The sequence below is a fragment of the Patella vulgata genome, chromosome 9 (assembly GCF_932274485.2).
Source record: "Patella vulgata chromosome 9, xgPatVulg1.2, whole genome shotgun sequence".
NCBI classification, from domain to species: domain Eukaryota; kingdom Metazoa; phylum Mollusca; class Gastropoda; family Patellidae; genus Patella; species Patella vulgata.
The window spans coordinates 36,312,973-36,330,156 of record NC_065887.2 but is presented as its reverse complement, the minus strand read 5'-3'; the positions used below and the strand labels follow the sequence as shown (position 1 = coordinate 36,330,156).

The 17,184-nt window shown below is 33.8% G+C and overlaps 1 protein-coding gene and 1 long non-coding RNA gene across 21 annotated transcripts in view; one reads left to right on the top strand and one right to left on the bottom strand.

The window, feature by feature from the left end:
- Nucleotides 1-17,184, bottom strand: part of LOC126832302 (5'-AMP-activated protein kinase subunit gamma-1) — a 134,610-nt gene that overhangs the window by 20,656 nt on the left and 96,770 nt on the right. For 7 of the 20 annotated variants that reach the window (XM_050563028.2, XM_050563029.2, XM_056103329.1 and 4 more), the window contains one exon: nucleotides 13,316-13,364. In XM_050563028.2, coding sequence (XP_050418985.1) covers nucleotides 13,316-13,364 — 49 coding nt within the window. Of the gene's footprint in view, nucleotides 1-4,149; nucleotides 4,545-7,790; nucleotides 7,942-9,762; nucleotides 9,783-11,174; nucleotides 11,249-11,403; nucleotides 11,538-13,315; nucleotides 13,365-17,184 lie in introns of those variants that run through there. The other 13 variants (XM_050563041.1, XM_050563045.2, XM_050563043.1 and 10 more) reach the window with 11 other exon arrangements.
- The window catches only part of LOC126832315 (uncharacterized), a 49,281-nt gene continuing 40,033 nt past the window's right edge, over nucleotides 7,937-17,184 (top strand). Inside the window, exon 1 of the long non-coding RNA XR_007684656.1 lies at nucleotides 7,937-8,090. This is a non-coding gene — a long non-coding RNA (uncharacterized LOC126832315). The remainder of the gene's footprint in view (nucleotides 8,091-17,184) is intronic.

The window sequence follows — 17,184 nt, the reverse complement described above, 5'->3', positions numbered from 1 at the left end:
ATATGATATATTACTGTTTATTCTCATATTCTGTAACACGTTTCTCTAATCTTAGTTGTTTTTAGTAACAGGAAACAATCCACCTGTTCATATTCTAACTTAAAGGAGACGATCCACTTATTTCTATATTTTAATTTTATGGAGACAATCCACAGGTCAATAACAGTTAGATAGAAATGGGGTTTAACATCCACTCAACACAAACTGGGTAATTTCATGACGAACATACGGATTTCGCTCGCGTGTATGGGTGTTTAGTAGTTTGAGGAAAGCAGAGGACCCAGTTAAAACCCACAATGTTGGAAAGGCGACCCTACTCCTTGTCACGAACAAGCGAGGAATAGAAACAAAGCCACTTGGCTCAATGACAGACCTTCTGATCAAACGTACATGCGTTGGCCATTGAGCCACCCAACCCAATGACTACTTGTAGAATCCTGCCTCTGTTTGAATGTTACACTAACTTGAGAATTGCTTTGAACCAGTCCCTGGTAGAACCAGAATAAACAACTGTCGATCATTTGGAATGGGTAGAACATAACTGTTAAGCTTGATACAAAAAATTAAACAATTTGACCAAGTTACTAAATCTACCACCATTTTTGTAAGCTAGGAGGGATATGTTATTAATAGATCTGGTAATGTTGGTGATGGCACTTTAGATCTTTTATATGCAAGCAATTTGTGAAAAAAAATTGTTAGTCCCTAAATGACCTAGTTTGTGTCCAATAGACGTTGAACCTCATTTCTCTCTCTCTCTTTCTGAAGGGAGGGATAAACACATGTTTAAATTGAAAAGTGCACTTAATAGATCCCTTGACTATTGGATTGAAAAAAGATTGGGTCAGGGCAAAATTCTCCCCCTCAAACTCCACACAGCCAAACATAACCAATGAAACATAACTTCATTCCATTATCTTGCTTTATCAACATTTAGTTCAACCTGACATTGTTGTTGTTATAACAATAATCTTATCACACTAAAATATACATTGTTTACACCATTGAATCATCTGATTGGTTGGCTAAAACCATTTAGTGCAACAAGGGGATTATTTGACAAGCTAGCTTCATAACTTCTCTTTTTCTAATGGACAGGATTGATAGAGACATCCCCATACAGATAATGCACAGATCCAAGCCACCTTTTTTTTTAATAAAATGGTGACAATATCCTCCCTCACAGCCTCCCCCCCAACCCCCGGATCCAAGTGAGATCCCTAACAAACCCTCCCTCATTCATAAATATACCTTTTTCTTTTATAAAATGGTGACAATATCCTTTCTCACAGCCTCCACCACGGACGGAGGCGACGGCAATATACAACCACATTTCCATGTAGGCGTATCAAAATGCAAATGGTGTACCGGTACAGAGCTAGACTTTAATAAAAATAATAAATAAAAAAATTCATTTTATTAAGTAGAGGTATAATCAAAATAGGATATCTGACACAGACAACACAGGAACAGTATCTTCAAAAGGGACCACAGTGGATTCAAACAAAACCCCCAAAGATCCAAGAAAAACCTTGTCAGTTGCCCATTACAAAGCTAGCCATGACCATTACAGCAATAATAGACAATCATCACACATACTAGAACCTAGCTCACAAACTGTCATTTTCAACTTATGACCTTGGCTCAAAACAAGTATGTTAAAAATGTATGGATCTCCTAATACTAATCATCATTAACATTCTCCCCCAAGTCAACTTATATACATGTAAATATACATGTATTAATTTATTATGATTAAATATATCTTGTATTATAGTTTTATGATTATTAAACATTCATTAATACAGTGTAATACTATGCCAAAAATATGACAAGATTGCAGCTACCTATGATAATGATCTACATTATGATAATTTTTACTTGATGTTGAAAATACTATATGACAAAACAGTAAATACTATATGACCATCTGTTTATATATTATATATATATATCGGTAGGTCACCTCCTTTTGATGTTTTTACAGTCCTACAATAATATAGAACAAGCGTGAGATAATACATTTACAGAATCACAATACAGTATATTATCATTTCTTTATCTAAAGTCGCTGATCCGGACAATGTCTCATTTTCCGGGCAATATCCACTTAATCCATGCTAAATATACTCATATTTATTATTTAACATTTAAAAAGATTTATACATGATGCTGGCTTGTTGGCAATAGTCTGCATAGGATGTCAATCAGATTAAATCACAGATCATTTATTATAATTCAAAATTTGGTTTTAATTGTCTTTACTACACTAGGATCTGGAAGAGTTGTTATATAACCTGGATGATGTGAGGGATTAGCCAATGGAACGGTCTGTTACGGCGAGTTCTTGGCATGCGATGCACGGAACTGTTGGTATTTCAATAGAAACATCAATGCTGATTGGTTAAATAAATGTCTGACGTTATAGGGTCAAACGCCGCTCTAATGACCCCTGATGTGACCTTCTACTGCACCCGGTCAGATCTTCATGTAGTGCAGGCCATTGAAAGCATAAAAAAAAATTGAAATATAGATCTGAATTTTAATTAGATTGCAGAGGATGTCAACTGTTGCAAAAATTTTCAATTTATCTTTTATTAGTAGATACCGGACGAATTTGAACCATTTTTGGACCGATACTCCATTTAGAGATTTAACTTTGGCAATGGCAATATCGTAGCTTGCATAGGATTCAAAATCCATCTCAAGGCGAAAACAGACTTTACAGCAGCAATAGTGTCATTTGATGGGATGGAGGCGGACATTATAAATTTGAATTATGATTATATACTAATATCCAAAATTTGAGTGTCTTTTTGCCAATTAATTATCAAATGCAGCTTGTTCTAGTAGATAACAACAACACAGCAGTTTTTCTATTTGTCACTATGGCAAAAAGAAAGTAGTATAGAGGGGCATGGCACAGTTAACAATTGAAATGAAATGGGGACTAATGTCCTACTTTTCTTCTCGATGGTAGTAATGAAGATGGGGTACAGTTAACTATAAACCCCCAAAATAACCCCCACAGACATTGTAAGCTATAAGACAACTATCAAATCAAAAGAATGTATCAAGGAATTAATATTTCTTGATGAAAGAAAACCTGCCTCTATTATCATAAAGCCATTAAACAGTTACAGGAAATTGCATCCAAGCCAGCAGGATCAGTAACCACATGGTTCAATGTTTATTGTTCTAAGCTGACTAAAAAAACAAAACTAATGTTTTAATTCCAAGTATGCATCACAACAAATCTGAGAATTTTATAAATATTTATATATATGGTGATTAAACTGATATGAATTGTTATTGTAGATTGTCTCACGGGTGGGTGGGTGGAAACATTGTTGTAAGTATATAAAATAATACATTGATTTAATCAGATACAATGATATCTATATTCTCATGATGGAAGATGCATGCAAGGATGTAACTATTAATTAGATGATTATATTTTCAATCGCATCAAAAACACAACCGGATTTTCTCCAATACCTGACTCAAATCACCAGAGATTTAATCTGACAGTGTATAATTAATGATATTATCAAAGCATACTAGAGCTGCTATATTCAGGTCTCAAACCACCGAACTGACAGAATTTTAATCTAATTAGTAAAATCTTAAAGCGAAAACTATTTTCTTTGGTGATTTCCTTATCATTACGTCAATTGACCTTAAATATATCCTGATCTATTGATTAATCAGCAGGCTGGGTTTTTTTTCTAATACAGATAGAAATCTATATATATAGATCATATAACTGACTAAGTCGTCATGTTTATATAAAATTAATTAAAAAAAACGACATATCACGGAGGTGGTTTTATAGAAATAAACACATTTAAAGAAAGAAAAAAAATCGGGTCTCCAGTCTATTAATTAGAAAAGATTAGCAGACATTTTTTTTGCAATAATTACTACTGTACTTCTGACTTTCATCACTGAATACATCCTACACAAAAACAGCAGGCATAAATAAGACGAGCAGATAAGATGTCAATCATGTGTAATAATGTAATATAAATATATTATCATGTAATAACAGGGGCCTACATCTTTTGGCAAATAGCCTTGAATGCTGACCTCCAAATGTACACAAACAAACCACCAGATTTTTAATGAGATGCAAATAAGGTTACTTACTGATCGGAATTCTCAACCTCAAACTCAACTTTCGCTTTTTACTCATGGTGAAAGGTTTGGCTTATTGATCTAACGCTCTAATCCGTTCGTCCTTGCACTCTTAAACCCCCAAACTCCGGCTGTCGATAGATAAACACACTATAGTATTCCGAGTATATTACTAGCCTTGGCTTGTATATGAAGAGATATGTAGCTAGCCAGGCCTATTCACCAATACTGGTTTACATCTAATAGCATGGCTAGAGTTGTTTTGCTGGCTTGCTCTCACTACTCAAGCTGTATGTAGAACCAGTTGTAGGATATGGATAGGTTTACATGTGCTATAGCTAGCCTGTCACAATATGTAGGCCATCTAACAAGCTTATGGTCCCTGGTCCATAATACTTCTACATACAGCAAGCCTAGCAAATCACACCAATATTATCATTATCATCACGTGACTGTGTGTTTACAGGTTGATTTTTATTAATAAATAACTGGATAATCTATTAACAGCAACGTTAATTGCTCTAGTGCTTTTCTATTTTTCACAAATTATACAGTGAAATCCTGTTTTTCACATGAATAAATTCATGATATGCCATTGGATAAAGTGTTCTTAATGCATTCTTCGATATCTCCATTATCTGTTTGTTTCAAAGCATTTTGCTACTGCAAGAGTTACGTGGGAAGAGAAGAAAAATTAGCATAAAGGTTGTCAGTGAATGTCACACATCTGCACAAGAATAGTTCCAGACGAAGAAAGCACAAGAATCAAGACTATTGGTTATTTTCTTACATCAAGGTGATTTATCAAACAAGGCGTAATATATTTATAATATTTATCATTTATAATGTTAGAAAGCTCACTAATCTTAAAACTTTTTATGACCTAAATGTAAGAAATAAATCTATTTTTATATCTGTTACCGGTAAATCGTAAATTACTGAATGTTGGTAATAACATGTTGTAAAGATTATAGAAACAAGCAGACAGTATGTAAAGGAATAAAATTTATTTTATTTCAAATGAATTCATTTCAATGACAGACTGACAAGGTTAAGGGAATATAATGAAATGTATAAAAAATACAAGACAATTTATATGTTATACAATCACTGGTTTGTTAAACATATAGATTGTTCTAAGTAGAAAGGAATTACCCATAATTCTTTGCATAATGTTTCAACAAGCACAAAAATAAAATCAGTTTGAGACGTATGACAAGTTATTTTGATACTGACACAATTTGTTTTTAAAGACCAACACAATCCAATTTTACTCCAATATAAGTTGTTTCATATTAACACAAAAACAAGAATAAAAAACTGCAGGTCATTTCTAGACTAAGACAATGTGACAATAATATTACAAACAGATTACAATACCTAAAGATAGGTTGCCAGGCAACGAAACATACGCCCACAGCAGCTAAATCGTCCGGGCAGTCAACAAGAGTTGTCGCATATTTTTACTTTTTTCGGTAATGAAACATTTATAATACAACAACTCAGAAAACCATTAGAATTTGTTTGGTTTTTATAAAATTCTGCCCCATGCTAACGTTTTGTATACAAAACTTTTAATACTGTATCATGGATTTAGCTGTTCCAAATTCATTGAAAATCAATATATTTGTTCGTCTCAAGAGATCATAAACACTGTGTATCAATCTGAAGTCAATCGGATATTAACTTTGGCCTCTGGAGCGTCCACAAGATTTTTTGAAGTGATCAAGGGCCATAACTCTGGCAGTAATTATAGGAAATCGCTGAAAATCAATAGGCTTTTTCGTCTCATGACCTTAAACACTGTGAATAAATTTAAAGTCAATCGGATATTAACTTTGGCCTCTAGAGCCTCCACAAGATTTTTTGAAGTGATCAAGGGCCATAACTCTGGCAGTAATTATCGGAAATCGCTGAAAATCAATAGGCTTCTTCGTCTCATGACCTTAAACACTGTGTATAAATTTAAAGTCAATCGGATATTAACTTTGGCCTCTAGAGCGTCCACAAGATTTTTTGAAGTGATCAAGGGCCATAACTCTGGCAGTAATTATCGGAAATCGCTGAAAATCAATAGGCTTCTTCGTCTCATGGCTTTAAACACTGTATATAAATTTAAAGTCAATCGGATATTAACTTTAGCCCCTAGAGCGTCCACAAGCAATTGTGGACGCCGGACCGACGGACGGACGGACGGACGGGGGCTACGACAATATACGACCACATTTCAATGTGGGCGTATAAAAACTTGTTGCACAAGGAACCAGACTTTTTTTCCATTTTCACAAAGAGATTTTTTTTAATTTAAGAATGATATAAGAGATAAGAGTGGCTTGAAGACCTGGTTATCCCAAGTGTCAGTGAATAGTTTCGTTCGTATTGAACTCTTCAGACTGATTGGACTCACGTGGCGGGCATTTTTAATTATACTATTCGGAAACCCTGTGGGGTTTCCATGGTTACTAATTGGTAGGGTTACCAGGGTTGGCCTCTTGGCGGGGTTTGCGAATTTGTTACCGGTATCAGTAGCTCGCTTAACGGGGTTGTATAGAAGTTTTCCAACTTATCGTTTAGATTGAAGTGCTAGTGTCCATAATTTAGCTAACTAGGATGCCTTTGGTTGGTTTGTAACATTGTTACTTGTCATAATTCTTAACGGGATAGTATATATATAGACAAGAGAGACTGTAGAATCAAACCGGTCCAGAGCCGATCTGGTTGATAAGAAGCTGCTCATTCAACAAAGATACATAACCGAAGAATGACAGGCCTACCCGTCCAGTTAATACAACAGACAATCTTACCTCAGTCCACAAAAGAGAGACAAATATCGGCGGCTCCTGACGATTTCCAAGGCATAGTCCAAACCTTGATTCCCATATAAATAAACTATTTGGTACTAATTCGTACATTTATATATCAAACCCCTCGGGCGCCATGTTGAATTACACAGTATTTAACGTTCTAAAACCTAACTACTTTATGGAATCAACGACAAATCTAAACTTGGGCACTCCAACCATTTTTATTTTTAATTTAAGAATGAGTTCAACAAAAAGATATGTGGGAGCCCATGACAATACTGCTGATGATGTGTTCAAAAATACAAAATACACCCACAGACATCCAAGCTGTCCATGAATGTTGTCGTATTGTGAATATTTAGATAAATAAAAAAACAAAATCTTTTTAAACAGAGCATTGACATAATGAAGGGCAATAACTATCCATGAGTAATTATCAGAAATTGTAATTGTTATTTTGTATATAGTTTTTATATGTGCTATAAGCATGTTTTGTCGATTTTGCATTATATAAATGGACATATTATTCTTCATTGTGGCTTTATTTACATCTCGTCATGGACTTATATAAAGCAACGTGGAGTTTTATAAGAAACATTGCACTGTACCAAATAACAACTGTAATGACAGTAGACAATTTTAATCTTTTATCTTAATCAATTGAATTTTAAACAAGTTTGGGTAAGACTGTCTAGTGAAAATAGCTTGATTTAGATTATATTCAATAGTCTATCGACGCTCAAATGATATTCTAACCTCAAAATTATATCATTTCAGAAACTGCATAAATGAATACATTATGAAATAGATTTTGACATTCACAGATATAAATCAGTTATTCTATCTTACCTTGTCAGGGTCTGCCTTATTAAAATAATTTATTTCATTATCTTATCTACCTGATAAAACCCCTGGGTAATCAAATTAATATGTTTATTATTAATACTGGCTAAATATAGCAACATATATTAATATATCCTTCCTGCTGTTGTCAAGTAGATTATAGGTCTGTCATGGCGGCCATATTGAAATAAATATAAAGTCTGAACTTGTCAATAGGCCTATTCAGTGGGAATTTTGAAATATCTAATTTAAATAACAACAAAAGTTTGTATTGAGAATTGAAGTAGAAACCAACCATGTGATCAGGTAGGAAATGTTTTTATTAATACAGAAGTAATTTTTGCATGGCTGTTTAATTGGTTGATGACAATCGCAGAACAATCATCTTAATGATTTAAACTATATATTTATTCACTTCTGTTATGTCAGACATACTATATTTAGGGCTATAAACACAAAAACAAAACAATTGTCAATTGATAAAATTCACTCAAAGAAGATAAGGGCTATTTTCTTCGAAAATTGGGCCATAATTAATTTTAGTACAATAAATGTTTCTTTAAATGCAAAAGTTTAAGATAAGAAAAGTGAATTCCAATAGACTACAAGAATCTTGTTTATGATGATTTTGAGAGAGAGAGAGAAATGAGGTTTAGTCCACTCGACACAACCTAGGTCTTTTCGGGACTAACATATGGTTTAATTTTATTTCAATAATTCGCTTGCTCGTAGGGGTCTTTAGCAGTGGCAGGAAACCAGAGGACCTGGAGAAAACCCACGAGGTTGGACCGGCAACCCTACTCCTTGTCACGTACAACCGGGGATTCAAAACCACTCCAGTTGACTCAATGACAGGCTTTATGATACAGCGCGCACATGCTAACCATTCGGCCATCCAACCCCCCTTATAGTGATTTTGAAATCCAATGCCATGAATAAGAAGTAGGCAGATTTAGCTCTTACATAATGCATCTTTTATTACATGTATGCTTTGTTAATGAAAACCGTTGACATTTAATAGACATTGTCTCACAAATGTAAACAAAATATAAATTTTAAAAAGCACCGCGAAAGCAATGAGTGACCACATATAAATGTGGACGTATAAAATAATATTAGTATGATCAAGTATAGTTAATTTATAATGCACCCAGGTCCCAGACTGAACCATGCTGGACAGGTCTCAAACTAATTATCAGTAAATATTCTCTTGGCCATTACCATACCATCAGTATCACTGAGAGGCATGACATCACAGTGTGTTAATTAGCTGTTAATATTGAAGAATTAGCACTATAGGAAACCCTACACTGTTCTGAAGGTTGAACCTATAATAGGAAAATAAGTCCATAAATGGTTCAATTCCGTTCAGTATTTACAGAGTTATGACGAATTGAAATTTCTTCGATCTATGCTTCGTGTGTATTACAAGACGACGCCGTCTTTTATTGGTAGCTGAGCAACCACCAAACGTTAAATAATCAATCGGAGTAGAAAACACAAATTTTTGATTATTACAAAAAAAAAAAAAAATATGTTGGAAGTGTATCTAGATAACAAAATATTTCCTATTTAGTGTAAATGGGCATATAAAATAGAATTCAGAGGCATAAAACAAGTAAAAGGCACCAATTCTGCTCACACGTAGACATATACTGCAAGTGACCTGGGAAAAAGATTGCATAATTCTATAACTTGAGTCTCATTGACATAAAACGACTACATGAAATTTCTTCATTATATCGCTTATCTGTAAGACTTGAAGGCTTCTACAATGTATAGCCGAGAAAATATATATGTTAGTTAGGTAACCCTTGTTATTTTGGCATCAAAATCAGGTGACCATAGTTTATCACAGGTAGGCTATATAAAGTTATAACAAACAGTACAGGCAAAATTTGATTCGTATACATGCTCTATAAATCAAAGATTTCAATTGACAGCAAAAATGAGCAATAAATAATATTATAACCCTTACCACTAAATTATACATGTGTGTATTATCTCTGAATTGATACAATCAATTGGTAGAAAATTTCTAAAACATATTATAATGATATCAGAATATATGATTACAAACATGCTTGATAAAATATATGTATACAAGTGTTTTGCTTCACTAATATCATCTTACATCATCGTTAGTAAATGTAGATCTGACTTAGACATGCATGTAACAACGTAAACATTCTAAAAACCAACGGTCTATGTGTTTGTTTGTAAAACCAACGGTCTATGTGTTTGTTTGTGAAACGATAACAAGTAAGTCTTATTATTTTCCACTTTGACAATACTCCAATGAAGAGAAAGCAGTATATATGTAACTTTCAGAATGTTTAAGAACAGAAACATGTGTGTAATAATATAATCAGTATACTGAATGCTGGACTATCAGATTTACGAAGCAATGTAAACTCAGAAAAAACTACTAGAATTGGCAAAGATGTTGAATAAAAAACATACAAGCACAAAAACAATAGTGTAACTGCATATAAAGTGGGGAGATGCAGTGGTTTAGTGAGTAAGATGTTAGTTCGCTAACCAGGAGATGTCAGGTTTGCTCCCAGTGTAGGCAGAGAAAGTTCCGTTTGTAAGTGGTGAAAGACGTAGAGCCTGGCCACTGGCAAAGGAAGTGCATAGTAGTTCAGAAAACCAAGGTTCTATGTACACACTTTGACATTTGGAATTCGAAACAAAGTGAGAGGACTGGTGATATCATAGTGACAAAAACGTGTACCGGTATATAAAGTGTTATGAATTGTGTACCTATACACATGTAAGACTGTAAGTAAATTTATATTAATGGTAATTAAAAATGACCTTAATTTGATTTTGATGAATAAAAAAATTTCTCAATTCTACTGCTTTTTAATTTTCTTTGCAATACTCCTGTTTTTCCATTGACAGTAGTTGACACCTCTGGCCTCAACTGAATTAGTTCAAACCAAACTCCAACCAAAGTAATGACAATTCTTATAATTTTCAAAGAAACCCAGCTCATAATGTTCTTATGACTTGATTACAATTCAAATGAACTGGTAACATATGAAATTATAATCCAAATACTGTTCAATGACGATTTTCATTATAGAACCTAAACCCTCATCAAAGAATTTAATGCTATGATGAATAATTTCCACATTATTTGGATATGAACGTGTGTATATAAAACACTCAACAAATCACGACATTAATTTTAACACGTAGGTCTAAAGAGATGACATTGACAGGGGACAAAGACAAAAGAGGACAACAAGATGTACATACGTAGGCCTAATGCAGTTCAGATAGCAATAATACTTTCAGTTTCACAATAGAAAATCTTTAACTCAATATTCAATATTTTTATCATTCATTACATGCTGGTACTAGTCAAGTGTGAAATATTACCTTGGCATTGAGTTCACCACATGAGCAAAAAAATCAATTTTTCAACTAACTGTACATATTGTATATGAGCTATGTCTTGAATGTGTAGGGAAGGTCTGAGTCTGACTGTTTTGTGTGGTGTACATGTATTTCACCAGGAAATATTCAGTTTATTTCACACAAAATCTAATGGGGAAAGAAGCTAAGATAAAGAATTAGCCTACATACAACAAAAATAATGTAGTTATACCTGTGTATACTATGTAAGTTGTAATATACCCAGTATTCAATAAATTGTTGTTAACTAACTAACTGACATTCAATGAATCAATGACTGATTACCTGCTGGAAGTGAAAGGTCAAGTCACCCTTCAAGGCCATTGAACCATACCCACAATTCCATTCCCCATAGCCTCATTATCAAATCAACCAATAATGAATATTCAACTAGGTTAATCAGTCAGGTTAGATCAATTAACCAGTCTCTTTGTCTATTCCAATATCCACCACTTGAGTTTCAGATGAATCAATTTATGGCATGTTTATCTGTTCTGAGAAATTTTATTTATGGAAGGTTTAATAAGTTGGGTATTTGATGAATGTTTGATTAATGTATTCCTAAAATAACAATGATCTCTATACATTGGCCTACTTTATTGTTTAAAGGAGCGAAGTCTCTAACTCAATATTTTCTATAATATTCAAAATTAAAAACACGAATTAGAATTCAATATTGATCAGTTTTAATCAATATTGATGTATATTAACCCGTTAAGTGCGTAGGTCGTTATATAACGCCCAGGACAACTGCCACTCACTGTGTGTAGGGCGTAATATAACACCTTGGAGGTATTTTCCCCAACCTATTCTTAGAACATAGTTCGTCACTTGGGGGAATCCCTTGGGAATTCCCCCACGATCGCAGCATGTGTAGGACATTATATTATTTTCCCCAACCTATTCTTAGAACATAGTACATAGTTCTTCGTCACTTCGTCCAATTAATTACACAATAGGGGGTAGTTAACGTTTTAAAAACGTCACGCTTAACAGGTGAATATGTACTTTTAGAACCATTTTTGTCTATTTCAAGGTTCCAAAAAATAGACCCATACACACTTTAAAATGGCCGTTTTGCATCCTTTCCTTATAGTTTTATTTACATGGAAACATGAGTTTGCCACAAGTATATCGAAATACACTTCAATGTTCTTGTAATGTTTCATTTCTGAGAGCTCTGAATTTCCCGGTGAACTGACTGATGGTACTGTCATCTACGAAGCCAATTGTCAGCCGCTTTAACTGTGAAGTTCTCGAAGTTAGAACATCCCATCAAAATTCCTGTGCAGTTGTACATACATGTATATAAACTCCATATACATGTAGGCTATGTGTAGTTTACTGCAGAGTATGGTACACAAATGTAAGTTACACAAATGTAAGTTATCTGCTATTTTAGTCCTATTTTAACATCTGAAAGTCCTACACTTGTTCCACCTTCGAGTAAAATAAAAGCCTAATTTACAGCAACTGATTATCTGAAAGCTCTGTCATTGACAAACATCAAACCCTGCTACTTCACTATTTTTATGCATTACTGGTAAATAAAGAAATACTATATCTTTGCTATAAAGCACAAACAGAATCTAATTTCAGATATTTTCCACAACTTCAATTATTCTCTATAAAAAACTGAATAAAATTTGATTTTCCATCTGCTATTTCGTTCCGAAATGATTATTTTAGTCATTTTCCTTATTTAAATTTAACAAAAAATAAGAGTTGAAATGTGATCTTTAGATAACAATATCTACGATTAAAACAAAAAAACCTGGCTTAGATCTACATGTCATCTTGACATTGATGTTCATGGATAAAAATGAGTTATTCTGCTTACTGACATCCTAAGACAGAAAAAGATGACATCATGAAAAACCTAGACAGTGATGTCAACTTTAGAATTTATATGGAGATAACTTAGGTTAAATATTGTTAGACCAACATGCTTTTCAAAAGTCTGAAGGTTTAGTGTTGAATAGTGTGCCTTTAAACCTACATACTGGTAACTATTATAACACATACAACAATTTATAACATTTAGTTCCAAGAATGCCCGAGACCACATTGTATTCAGTCTATAAATTAAAATAATTTGAACATACCTGTTAATTTCATTGGAGTTGAAGGACTGCTTGGTGGACTTAAAGTTTTCTGTAAGAGAACAAATCAGATAATGTTAAGCATCATAAAAATTACACATCAAGTCAAATTAACATTGTATGCAACGAGCCATAACTTACATAAATCATGAAATGTGTTGATATCTGAAACCCTGCAATCAGTGGCCCAAATATTAAAGGGGCCGCCAAATTAGTTTTCATTCAATTTTTTTTTTATTTGCCATAAATAAATAAGTATTATATGTCTATCTATGTACCATACTGACATGTACAAATTGCATTTGTATGAGTTTGATGGACAATGACCAGAGTATGCCCTCCTTTTACTGCTGATGTAAGCAAGGGTGTCAGTGACATTTTCATCCATGCAAGCATAATACGGCCCTGTACAAGATATAATCACATCTGATGAGCAGGGCTCTATAAAAGTTGAGTGTGCCTGCGCACACACTTGAAAATGTGCCTGCAGGGTCATACTGAAACACAGGGATGTAGCCAGGATTTGGTGAGTGGTGTAAAAATATATTTGGCGAGCGGAGCGATGCAAAAAAAAAAATTTTGGGAGGGGGGCGCATGGTCTTTTATGAAAATTAAACCCTTCTTGGTGTATTTTCAGAGCATCTCCTGCCTTTTGTATTTGGTTCAGTGCAATTCAAATTTTCATTTATATATTCAAATTTTACCAAATTCACTTAATTTTCATCAATGATACAGGGATCTAAAAACTTTTTGACACCACCCGACCGAGCATAAAATTGTCCCGCCCCACTCAGTTTCTCTGGATAGATAAGTTGAGGACCTTTCGGTATTTGTTGTTTTGTTGGGTTTTTTTCAAATATTACTTTATTACTTTGAGATTAAAAATTAAAACGATTCTTAAAACGGTGTTTGTGTTTTATTTGAGTACAACGAATTATGATAACAGGTAGATATTAATAATTACGATTCTTAAAACGGTGTTTGTGTTTTATTTGAGTCCAACGAATTATGATAACAGGTAGATATTAATAATTAAAACACTTTGTATTATTTGACTTGTTTGTAAAGTTGTTGTACGTGTCTCACGAATATTATTGTTATTACGGTGGAATGAGAATCAGGTCAGGCAGAAACTGAGAAAGCTCTCATCGTCCTCCTAGTCCTACTCTCGGGCCGTAGCAAATCCACGGTCAACACAGGTAAGAAATAAAATTGGAGTGCCGTAAATTGGTCTGTGTGACCTAATTACGGCAAATAAACAAATATAAAGACTGTAGAATAATGAATAGACCTAGGCCTACACATCTTCTAAGTATAAATAAACCAAATACCAATACATCTTTCTTTAAACTAATTTGGGATGATAGGGTCTACTACGGCACACATAAATAAATTATGCCCTGACAGCTTTTACCATGGCTTTGCCGTTTAATTGCCGTGGTAAATTTCGAGCGCCAAGTTTCTTGTGTACAGAGAAGGACGAAGGGTTTAAATACAACTGGGCGGCTTTCTTCGATTTTTTCTTTGTGCTGTGCGGCAAAAAATAGTGCCGGGCGCGTGGCTACATCTTTAAAAATGTGCCTGCAAAAAAGTTTTTTTAAAGCAAATGTGCCTGCGCATGCCGTGCGTGGAAATATCGATGCCTGCTGATGAGTAACAAGCCAACAATGAGGCTGATGTCCCCAAACCACAACTCCAAATTAAATAAATGACACATATTAATTAATTGCATATTATCATTATTATTATTATTATTACAGCATATTTATAGTGCGCTCTTATATAACATGTTCAGGGGTACTTAGTATCGAGCAATAAAACTGATTATCTATTCTTAGTCTAAGCAGAAAATGTTCACAGTTGATCTCAGTTAAGTTTCTGGTAGTGAAACCCAACACTAAGTTTCATCACTATACTTATTCTAAGTAGAAAATGTTCCCAATCGAACTCAGTCAAAGTTTGGTATGTGGTAGTGAAACTCTACACTAAGTTAGAATCAAAGACCAACGAAACTGCTTAGCTCTGCTTAGCTTTGCTTAGCAGAAAATGTTAATCATTGAACTCGGTGAAGTAATTCACCTAATGAACATCTACACCAAATTTAAAGATTCTACCTCAATTAAAAGCAGAGTTGTTATGTTCCAAAATCTTGACCAATTAAATTACTTAGAACTTAGTCAAGGTTTTGATATAATCAATCTATTTTCTGTTTCATCACTCTCACCCATTATGGACCAAAGTTATTATTTTATAAAGTCTCAAACAATCAAAATGCTTATCTCTGCTTAGCCTTAGTGGAAAATGTGCATGAACGAACTTTGTCCAGGTATTCACCTAGTAGACACCTACATTAAACAAACATTATACAAGAGCTAAATCTGTCTATTGCAGGTCTTATTTAGGCTTAAAATGTTATCTAAATTATTAATTAGACATTGATTAACTTATCCAGGCCATAATCAACCCTTGATGGCATCGGATTTCTCTGATATTAAATAGATTAGAACAGTTCAGCCATATTTTGATTTAATCTAAAAATGGAGGAGCAAGACTTAGCTTCGAACAACCAATACGATGGTTGAAATTATTGCACGTCTTGTCAAACCTTCAAAGGCTAATATCTTCCCTCGTAATGGAGTAATTTAAATAAAATTTTCAAATTATTCATTTTACATTATCTATTTTTGAACTATTATAGCAAGAATGGCTAGCTCTTTATCTAAATATTACATAATGTATCTTTAAGTTTGAACAATTAGAAAGAGAGCTATTGTGCTCCAAAGGCTCGACCAATCAGATTGAATTTTCTACTTTGCCTAAGCAGAAAATGCCCATCATCGAACTTCATCAAGGTACTGACGTAATGAAACCATACACAAAGTTTCACCACTCTCACTCATTTAGAATCAAAAGTCTCAACCAATCGCTGTACGTACCCTGAGCAGAAAATGCTCATCTTCGAACTCCATCACGTCAATAACCTAATAAAACCCTACACAAAGTTTGAACATTCTAGCTCAATCAGAAGGAGAGTTATTGTGTCACAAAAAGTGTGGCGGAGGACAATAAACTGATTGAGCGCGTGCCCGTAAAAAAGGAAGAAATAGTTTAGAAGAATACAGTTTGTTTTATGCATAAACACAGTTTCTGTTTGCATTCTTTCTAAAGAATTTCTGTAAAACAATGTATGATTTTGCATAAAGGCTACTATGACTTGACATAAGTATCCATGCCTTTGCACAACAAGAAAATCGAGTCATGTTTAAATGGAGTTATTTCCCTTGCATTGTACCACACATTTAATAAAAGAAAAGCAGATGAACTTCTTCAGCCAGCGTTAATGACATTTGTAGAAGCTAGAAATTGATTTAGGGATCAAGAGGGAATAAAACAACTTGAATACATCAACATGTTCATTCTACTTAAAGTACCAAAGTGTTGATCTAAAATTTACATATTTCCAATTACCAGTTACTCTTCTTTGTCAATAAAAAGAACTAGTAGAATGGCGTCAGTCAATAAGAATACTAAATACATGCTTTTAAGATAATGGCTATTGATTGTGTGATCCATAAGGCTACCTTTGGGAGTTCAAGTACCAACAGTTATACAGGTTTAGAGCAGTGAAGTAGTACTATCTGTAGTAGTGGCTTTGAATTGGATTTATCTTCATTTCACATGGAAAACATTATGGTAAACTGGCACGGAACCAGAGGAATTTATGACTACTGAAAGTCATTTACCAGTATTCTTTTCAATGTGCAACCCTTATTTTTCAGAAAATACATTTCTAAAAATTGAGCTCAACATCCATTCTCTGTAATCCAGTTCATTTCATGGTAATGCTCTGATTACAAAAATTTGTTTGTGCT